Below are 10,883 nucleotides of genomic sequence, written 5' to 3'. Positions count from 1 at the left end.
GGCTTTAATGTTTTAATACACTGTTTGTCTGCTTGTTGTATGAGTTGTGACCAGTGATTGTTGTGGTCTTGGTCTAGGCTGTGTAGAATGTTGTTTCTAAGGTAACTGAGATCTAATCAGACTTGATTAAATCTATGTGTGTTGTAGAGGAAGTGGTTGTGGAATCAGATAATTAGTCTTCTTGTTCTGATTGAGGGTTTGAAGGAATAACGAGTAGTGTGAGTTTTCTTTGGTATTGCGATGTTGGCTGCTTGTGTAATGGTGTCCTGGATGAGATCAAGTTGAGTGTCGATGTCAGAGATAGGTTTGTTGTTGTAGTCATAGGTGAGGTTAGTACTGCCTATGTGTTGTTTGAAAGCATCCCAGTCAGCGTTCTTGTAGGAGAAGGAAGGTGTGGCCGGGATGAGGATAGGGTTGGAGGAGATGTGTAAGATGACTCGGATGTGATCAGAGCCTGTAATAAGGCCAGGTTATATGTAGTGTTGAAATAGAGAGCTGGCTCGGTTTGCCAGAATGATGTCTGGTTTGCCTTCGCCCGTGTGGTTGTAGGTGTTCAAGTCTGGGCCGAGATGAATTAGGTGTTTATGGTTTGTGAAGTTGACTAATTGGTGACCAAGTTGGTTGTTTCTGGTGTGATGAAAGGTGGTGTGTTTGGCATTCGTATCAGCTAGTAGGTATGTTGATGTGTTGGTGTAGTTGAAGACTAAAAAAAGGTTGTGTATGTTGTGAATAGTGTGTGGGCGAGCATAGGTGGTGAAAAAGATAAAGGGGCCAAGGTGGGTGTGTATTCCGTCTGCAAGACAGTGTTGGTGTATAAAAGAGATTGGGAGAAATTCGTGTTTTATATTGGATTTGATAAGGATGACAACCCCATCGTGGGGATCATAGGGGGACTGTAGTGCAGTATAACCATAATGGCAGATACGTTGAGGGGCTTTGAGGCAGGTACTGTTTAGCAAAACAATATCTGGCCTCTCTGCTTCAAGGAGCTCGGCCAGTAGGTGTCTAATTGCAAAGTAAGAACGTATGTTGAACTGAATCACCTTAAACATGATTTAATGGTTTCGTCATAGCAAAGTTGGTGTCATGGGAGTTGACATTTTAGCCCATGATAGCAGTGCCATCAGTGGATGGCACCACTATCAGTGGAGGGGCAGGAAGAGATGGATCTGTTTTTTATGTTCTTTGGTCTGTCTGTCAGAAGTTGGGGCAGGTTCAGGTTTGAGTGGATTTTGTCTGGAGAAGGTGGAGTTGAACCTGGATGAAGTTTTGGTTGTGGTGGAGGAGTGGGCGAAGGTGGATGCAGAGGAAGTGGAGGCTTTGGTAGGGGATGAGGAAGAGGAAGCTATGGCAAGGGGTGAGGAGGTGGAAGCTTTGGTAGGGGATGAGGAAGTGGGTAAGGAGGTTTGGGGAGGGGTGGTCGTAGCAGCAGGAGTAGGGGTGTTGGTGGGAGGAGTAGAAGTAGTGAAGATGAAGAGGGGTAGTAGAGGAGGAGAGCTGGTGGGAGTAGGAAGTGGGGGGTGGGAGAGAGGGAGGAGGGAGAGTTTGTAGGAGACTTAGAAGAGAAGCAGGAAGGAGGGATAATTAAAGATGGAAGATTGTTAGCAGACAAGATTAGGTTAAGGACATGTGAGTAGTCTGATTGGTAAGCTTGAGAGATTACCATCGCAGAGTGGGCAGCAGTGGCGAGTTGACAGTTAGTTTTGTAGTCTAGTGTGGGTGTAGGTGTAGAAGAAGTGCTTGTATTCCAGAAGCGGCCAGTTGCTGAATATCTGGAGCAGATTTGTGTGGATATGCATGAGTTTTTGTAGTGGCCGAATTTGTAGCATTTCAAACATTGTGTGATGGGGTGAAAATTCGGAGTTAAGAGAGTGTTTGGAGGAATGCAGATGGTCTTGGCAAAGATTCCTTGATTGAAGAGTGTAGAGGCGTCAGAAGGAGTTGAACAGCGTATTTTGAGGATGGTGGAGTTTTCAGGTCTGTAAATATCGTCAACAGAGAGACTGTTTTTAGTACTAATGTCTTTAATTAAGTCTTCTTTGTCTGTGTCGTAGGCAGTCAGGAGTGTTTAGCAATGACTGTGCTTTTGGCACGGTGCTCAGGAGTCCAAATAATAGTGAAGCCTGCGTTGAGAAGTTTTTGTCTGGTCTCGGTTGAGGTGTACGTTTCGTAAGAATGTCTGTCAAGAAGGAGTTTGAAGCCTGAGTTGGTTTTAAAGACTTTCAGCTGAGGTGTGCCAGTTATCTGGTACAATAAATTTCCTGGACAGATAGTGGCATGATCAGAATTAGAGTATTTGAGGTTAAGCGAGAAAGAATTGGGTTTGGAAGAGGTAGAGGCAGGGTAGGCCTTAGAGGCAGGAGTAGATGGAGTAGAGGCAGGTGTTGGCGGTAGAGGAGGAGTGGTAAGGGGGAAGGAAGTGGAAGGCATTGAAGGCATCGTAAATCAGATGTGGCGGCCAAATCTGTGAGAGTACTCGGCTAGGCAAGTACGTGTGAAGTAGACACATGTACTTGCCTGGCTATAACTTTAAAGTTTTCTTGTAGAGTCCATCGCTGGATTCACAGGACACTGAGGAGGTGAGTTGTAGCTTGATGGAGCACTGTACGCCCTGAACTGCGAGGAGAGGCAACACTGGCTGTGAGCTGCGAGTAGAGGCAACACTAGCTGTATGGCATGGAGACTTCAGACAGCATCAGGAGTGCAGAGGGAGGCTTCCAGCCCTTGGGTAGGCAGCCACCGACGCACCAATCCTGATGGTGAAGACGAAGGTCCAGTAACCACCACTCGGTGAAGAGAGGCAACACTGGCTGTGAGCAGTGAAAAGAGCCAACACTAGCTGTATGGTGTGCAGACTTCACATACAAGCTGAGGTGTGGACTTCAGACAATGGTGAGGAGAGGCAACACTGGCTGTCTAGTGTGTAGACTACATGTACAGTCTGAGGCATGGAGACTTCAGACAGCAACAGGAGTGCAGAGGGAGGCTCCCTGCCTTGGGTAGGCAGCCACCGATGCACTAATCCTGAAGGTGAAGACGAAGGTCCATTAACCACCACTCTGAGGAAAGTCACTCTCAACACGGGGTAATTAGAGAAGCAAGAAGACTGGCGGTTATATAGTGGATATGGACGGGTAGCAGATGAGGGCATAGTCATTGGTAGGTGGGATTCCCCAGTGGAAGCAGGTCATACCCAAAAGGGATGGGTTAGTTGTAGCAGTCGTGAAGAAGGTCTTGTAGATGTCCTCTGAACCAAGATTCCATGACGCAGTGTCTGACAAGTTGTGCAAGAAAGGTATAAGATACCGACAATATGAAAGTTAAGACACATGTGCAACATCTGGATATCTTTATTGTAGACATTTCGCCATCCAGTGGCTTTATCAATACATATTCTAGGACATAATTAGAAGACAGTAGAACTAACTCCAAGGCTGAGGGGCTGATTACCTCATCTTTTGTATATAGTTCTACTGTCTTCTAATTATGTCCTAGAATCTGTATTGATAAAGCCACTGGATGGCGAAACGTCTTCAGTAAAGATATCCAGATGTTGCACATGTGTCTTAACTTTCATATTGTCGGTATTTTATACCTTTCTTGCAAAACATTTATGCTTGTAGGAACGATAACTTGAACAACACCTGTGTACAACACCGAAATTCCACCAATCATCTCATGAAATTCAGGGACGCCCAATTAGTGATCAAAGAAACTATTTCCGCAGATTCAAGTGCTTTGAATCAGCACTAGTCGCTTTTTCGAATACAGTTAAACAAAACAAAGGCAGCTTCACCATCTCTGAAGTTTTAGCAAGAATCCTCCTGAAAACAGAAAACCCTGCCATCACATAGTCTCTCCTGTTAATAATACACAAAGCACATTACAGAGAGTGAACACTGAAACAGGCCTTCCCTATCCAGTCTATTTTTGTCTAACCTACTTTTGTTACCCAAGTAATAGCTTTTATATCCTTTTACTCACGTACAAGCTAATTGTTTTACCATATTGTATTACTACTACTACTACAACTTATGTCACTACTACTACTACTAGTATTGCACCTCACTCTGAGCCTACAGCCTGTACTGTCTGCACAGACAGTCCATGCTGTCTGCCAGCTTAGTTCATATTTCGCGCCATGCTGGTGCTGCCACCTATAGGCCTTGCCACTTCAGTATGCCCAGACTTGCCTCGCTCTCACTCACACAGCGGCCTAGCAGGAAGACACAAGTACTAGTAGCTCTCTCTCGTGGGATGGCCCTGCCCGTGCCATGGGCACAACACAAGCCTGTGTACCCACCACTACTTAACAATAAACGAAGAAGCCTCCGAAGGAGTTTATCATTAACACCGCGCTACAGCCTACCAAACAAATTCATTATAAATGGTGACAGCAGTGCTCACAGCAGTTGTGTTTGCCTGGAGAGAGGGAGGAAGAGGTATGAAGTCATCTTCACTTCATCATCCCATACAAGAAGCATCCGTCTCTCAACGAGTTATCCTGATGTCGTGTCTGCACTTTTGAGCATCCAGACACAGGTACAAGCAGGATCCAGCCGAAATTTGCCGAAATTCTCCGAGAATTGTATGTGACCCCACGCTACAGTGTCCCACGCTGTTTCTCAAGTCACGTGTTCAGTGTCACTTGTATGTTGCTGTTGTTGTTCAGCTCAGCACAGCTGTTTCAGCAAGCCAGAGGTGAGTTTTGTGGTGATTTCTGCGTCCAGTGTGAGCTTCTCCACGTGTTCGTGGGTGGGAGAGAAGGGGAGGAAGTGGCTGTTCCTCACCTTGCCCATGCACGCCCTACTCACGCTCACCCGTCTACCATACACTCACCACTGCCCACTCCCTCTGCTGTGTTTTCTGCTGTTTTCCATGTGAATTCATTGCCAGAGCTGTGTATCCGAGTGCCCGAGGCCACTCGAAGCTACGTAGATCAGCATGCCACGTAGATCACAAGACGTAGATCCATGCCACGTGATCAGCAAGCCACGTAGATCACGCGCCACGTAGATCACGACGCCACGTGGGTGTGGGCGATGTCACGTGTATCTACGAGCCACGTGAGTTACCAGATGTCCCAGGCCACATGCTGTGGTCTGCTGCCCGCATCACATTGACGTCACCGACGATGCTGCCCGACTTCATGACGTCACGATGTCTGCCTGACGTCACCTCGAGATGTCTGCTGACATCACAGTGCTGCTGACGTCACCTCGCACCATCAGTGTTCAGTAATTATTAAAATATTGTCGAGAAGACATCGGGTTTGTTTGTACGGGGAGTAAATGATAACCTGAGGCTTCTTTGTTTATCACATCGAGAGAGAGCTACTGTGTTTCTAGTAATTATTTTGAATATTGTCGAGAAGACAGTTGAGAGAAGATATATGTTGTGTTAATTAATTCCTCTCAGTCAGTGTTCTCACATTTTAGTATATGTCTTAGTGTCAGTTTTATGCACAGAAAAGCATCATTTGCTAGTTTAAGCCATGTTGTACCATACGTACAGTGGTGTGTTTAAAGTTTCCGTGTGTCCAGTGAGGTCTGAGCCAGACCTGAGTAGCACCACTGTGTTAAGTCACCCGTGTGACCAGTGTGTTTGACAGCTGATGTCAGACAGCCCCCGAGTGACCGAGCCCTCTTGTACAGAAAGCTTTTATGCTCGTCGCTCGTGATGTTCTGCAGAATCGTACCTGCTACGATTCCCATCGAGATTTGTTTCACTTCACCTCCAGACCTTCAGAGTGCAGTTATATGTAGAGAAACAAGTCTGGGGACGCTTAGACTAACCTCTACTATAACTCCAACTGCCGAGAGATGATACTCGCCAAGCCGCAGTTAGCCACTGTCGGCAGGTGCTGTGTCAGCCTCGTGTCACAAGCTTCAGTGAGCAGCCTGCACAAAGAAGATGTCACTTTGACTGCTAGCTCTCTCACTGCAGTCTGGTGTATGATGTTACGACTCCCAGATGTTTCGCCCAGTCGTCTCTGCCACGACTCACTCCACAACTCGCTCCACGCTCGCCGGCAGTGACAGCCCAGCGACAGTACCAGTCGAGAAGTGTCCTCCTGAGTCGCTTGCCAGAAGTCCTGCCCAGTTGCCGAGTTTTGTCGACGCCTCACTCGAGGGCACCAGCATGTCGTGCCCCAGGTTGAGTGAAAACCTGCAGCGACTCCTACGATGACTGCTTCACCGTTCCAGAGGAGACCGTACCCTGTTACGTCACAGCTCAGCCGCAGCGATGTCTCCTGTGTTGCAGTATCTGTCCAGACGCAGGAAGGCGTGCAGTGATGCCCTTCGACGCTCACTGCCTATGACCACGATGTTTAGCACACCCCACATGTTTTTTTCTTCCCTCCCTGTAGGAAGTTTTTTTTTTCCATGTCCATATGTATATATATGTTTTTATTTTGTGTTCTGTGCCCTGTTCCTACGAGAGAGAGACCGAGTTTCTTTTACCACCAGTATTGTCGCGTCGGGACGACGCGCGGTAGGTGGCCGAGCGTATGTAGACAGCCTGTACTGTCTGCACAGACAGCCCATGCTGTCTGCCAGCTTAGTTCATATTTCGCGCCATGCTGGTGCTGCCACCTATAGGCCTTGCCACTTCAGTATCCCCAGACTTGCCTCACCCTCACTCACACAGCGGCCTAGCAGCAACACACAAGGCCTCTCAGCTCTCTCTCGTGGGATGGCCCTGCCCGGGCCATGGGCACAAACACACAAGCCTGTGTACCCACCACGACATTAACAATAAACAAAGAAGCCTCCGAAGAAGATTTATCATTTACTACCCGCTTACAGCCTACCAAACAAGTTCTGCTAAACAGTACCTGCCTCAAAGCCCCTCAATGTATCTGCCATTATGGTTATACTGCACTACAGTCCCCCCATGATCCCTACGATAGGGTTGCCATCCTTGTCAAATCCAACATAAAACATGAATTTCACCCAATCCCTGTTATTCACCAACACTGTCTTGCAGTCAGAATACACACCCACCTTGATCCCTTTATCTTTTTCACCACCTATGCTCGCCCAAACACTATTCTCAATATACACGACCTCTCCTTAGTCTTCAACTACACCAACACACCATCATATCTACTAGCTGAAAAGAATGCCAAACACACCGCCTTTCATCACACCAGTAACAACCAACTTGGTCACCAGTTACTCAACTTCACAAACCATAAACACCTAATTCATCTCGGCCCAGACTTGAACACCTTCTACTACCACACGGGCGAAGGCAAACCAGACATCATTCTGGCAAACCGAGCCAGCTCTCTATTTCAACACTACATATCACCTGGCCCTATTAGAGGCTCTGATCACATCCCAGTCATCTTACACATCTCCTCCAAGCCTATCCTCATTCCAACCACACCTTCCTTCTCCTACAAGAACGCTGACTGGGATGCTTTCAAACAACACATAGACAATATTAACCTCACCTATGACTACAACAACAAACCTATCTCTGACATTGATACTCAACTTGATCTCATCCAGGACACCATTACACAAGCTGCGAACACCGCAATACCAAAGAAAAATCACACCGCTCGTTATTCCTTCATACCCTCAATCAGAACAAGAAGACTAATTATCTGCTACCACAACCGCTTCCTCTACAACACACACAGATTAAATCAAGTCTGATTAGATCTCACTTACCTTAGAAACAACATTTTACACAACCTAGACGAAGACCACAACAATCACTGGTCACAACTCATACAACAAGCAGACAAACAGCGTATTAAAAAACACTAAAGCCTTCTGGAACTTTATAAAAAAAAATCAGAGGCACAACTCCCACCAACAAATTCAAACACATCACCCACAACAAGACACACATCTCAGACCAGCAGACTGCTACCAACATCTTCAAACACATCTGGGAGAACATCATCCACCCTCACCCACCTCACCCTAACGTTATTCGACACATTCAGAATATAGAACACTGGAACACTGCACACACACAAGAAACAACACCAGATAGCCACATACATCTAGACACTCTTACCTCCTTCCAAGAGCTCGACACTCCTTTAAACAACACAGACATTAAAACTGTCCTCAGACACCTTCCTCCCAAGGCTCCTGGTGCCTCTGGCCTAAACCACATTATCCTAAAACACCTTCCTGACTCTATCATTACTGCCTACACAAACCTCATCAATGCTTCCCTTGCCTATGGATACTTCCCTTCCCTCTTGAAAGCTGCTACTGCTATCCTCCTTCGTAAACCCAAAGAAGACCACTCTGATCATAGAAACTATCGCCCTATCAGCCTTCTCAAAACTTTAGGAAAACTCTGAAAAACTCATCAACCCTCGCCTTCGCTGATACCTGGAACACAACTCTCTACTTTCTGATGGCCAGTTTGGCTTCAGAACACAGATCCACACAGGATACCATTAACATCATTCTCAACTACATCCACATCAACACACAACAAAGAAAGAGGACAGCCCTGGTTGCAAAAGACGTTGAAAAAGCTTTTGACACTGTCTGGCATGAAGGGCTCATGTACAAACTTTGCACTAACTTTAACCTGCCTTTCACTACTCGTAAACTCTTCTGCATCTTCCTAGACGGCCGTACCATGAGAATCAAATTCCAAGGCTGTTACTCTGACTACTTCACACTAAATGCTGGAGCACCCCAGGGATCTGTCCTCTCCCCTACCCTCTACATTTTATACACTAACGACATTCCAACACCTGTATACCAAAACTCCATCACACTAGCCTATGCAGACGACATTACACAACTTATCACTCATGCCAATATAGATACTCTCACACACAAAACATAAAATGAGGTCGACATGATAGCCATATGGGAACAAAAATGGAGGATCAAAACCAATGCAGCTAAATCCAGCATTACATATTTTAACTACAGGAAACGTGATCTTCCATTACCTGTCGTGCTCAGAACAGCTGACACCCGCACTTACATCCCCATCACACAATCTGTCACTATCCTTGGCGTTAATCTTGACTACCTTCTTCGCTTACATAGACACATTCACTCAAGATATGCAATAGCTAAAAAGGCCATTGCGGGAATCTACAAGCTGAAACATGCCTCCCAACGCACCAAACTACACCTCTACAAATCCCTAATATTTCCTCTGATAACTTACTCTCCTCTGGCCCTCTCTGTTGCAGCTAAAATGAACTTACTTAAACTGCAGCGTGTCCAGAACAAGGCGCTGCGCTGTGTGCTTGATGTCAGATGGGAAAACTTCGCCACAAGCGAGTCTCTCCATGCCCAATTAGACATCACTGCGCTGAATCTGTACTGGAAGACGCTCAGTGACAGACAGATAGACAAACTTGAGACACGACGCGACTACTAGACCCCTCTCCTTGACGAAGACATTCGCAGACCCAAAAACCAACACATACTTTTCTACTCCTTGTATGATCCTGCTCCTAACCCTATTTACAAATAACCTTGGATTCACTGACAGGTACCATTATCTGACCCACTTTCGCCTTAGCTTTAGGGTTAAGACATACCTCAATTCTACACTCCTCTCTAGTGCTAATCTTTGCCTGTCCCGTCCTCCCTGCTCACCCCACCGGAGTCCCAATAGAAGAGCCTGAATTTCTCTTCTCACTATCTGTCCCGCGATCGCCTTCGCTGCTGGGTTAAGCCCTGGCTCTATTTCTACTACTAAGAACAGTCCTCTCCAGCACTATTCTTCGCCTGTCCCGTCTTCCCCGTTCATCCCATTTGGGATCTTATCTGTACTATCGTTCGTTCGTTCGTTCGTATGTACTGTTTATACAGTCAGTTCACCTCACACGGTCATTGGTCATCGACGATCTCGCCTTTCTCGAATTACCCCATGTTGGGAGAGACTTCACTTAGATTGGTGTTTGCTGGACCTTCGTCTTCCTCTCCACCATCAGGATTGGTGCGTCGGTGGTTGCCTACCCAAGGGCAGGAAGCCTGTTGCTGCCTGAATTCTCTACACCTGTTGACTGCATGCCATGCAGCCACTCTCGCCGCCGCTCGGGATATTCAGTGCTCCATCAAGCACAGTTCACCTCCTCAGTGTCCTGCACCAGGCAAGTACATGTGTCTACTTACACGTACTTGCCTAGCTGAGTACTCTCACTTTTTGGCCGACTGTCACAGCCAATTTCATCTTTTCGTAATTAGACTATGCCTTCGTTGCCTTCCACCTCCCACCCCCCTTCCACTCTTCCCCAACCGCCCACACCTTCCTCTGTTTCTTCTAAATTCAATTCCTTCTCGCTAAAATTCAAATTCTCTAATCCTGATGCCACTATCTGTCCTGAAAATTTGTTATATCGGATCACTGGTGCATCTCAACTTAAAGTTTTTAAAATCAACTCAGGCTTCAAACTCCTTGACAAACATTCCTACGAAACGTACACCTCAACCGATACCAGACAAAAACTTCTCAACGCAGGCTTCACCATTATTTGGACTCCTGAGCACCGTGCCAAAAGCACAGTCATTGCTAAACACGTAAACTACTCTCTCCTGACAGCCTATGACACAGACAAAGAAGACTTAATAAAATATATCAGTACTAAGAACAAAGTCTCTGTTGACGATATTTACAGACCCGAAAACTCTACCATTCTCAAAATACGCTGTTCTACTCCTTCTGATGCCTCTACACTCTTCAGTCAAGTAATCTTTGCCAAGACCATCCGCATTCCTCCAAACACTCTCTTCACTCCGAACTTCCACCCAATCACACAACCCAAACCCTATTTACAAATAACCTTGGATTCTCTGAGAGGTACCTTCTCTGACAGGTACCATTCTCTGACCCACGTTCTCCTTAGCTATTGGGTTAAGACATGGCTCAATTCT

General features: G+C 46.4%; 1 protein-coding gene across 1 annotated transcript in view; it reads right to left on the bottom strand.

The window, feature by feature from the left end:
- Positions 1-2,663: 2,663 nt before the first annotated feature.
- LOC128703117 (uncharacterized) overlaps positions 2,664-10,883 on the bottom strand; it is a 48,268-nt gene continuing 40,048 nt past the window's right edge. Inside the window, exon 4 of the mRNA XM_070081401.1 lies at positions 2,664-2,810. Coding sequence (XP_069937502.1) covers positions 2,664-2,810 — 147 coding nt within the window. The remainder of the gene's footprint in view (positions 2,811-10,883) is intronic.

This window comes from Cherax quadricarinatus, unplaced genomic scaffold, assembly GCF_038502225.1.
Source record: "Cherax quadricarinatus isolate ZL_2023a unplaced genomic scaffold, ASM3850222v1 Contig2595, whole genome shotgun sequence".
Taxonomy (NCBI): domain Eukaryota; kingdom Metazoa; phylum Arthropoda; class Malacostraca; order Decapoda; family Parastacidae; genus Cherax; species Cherax quadricarinatus.
The sequence above is the reverse complement of the archived record's forward strand: the minus strand, read 5'-3'. Positions and strand labels throughout refer to the sequence as shown.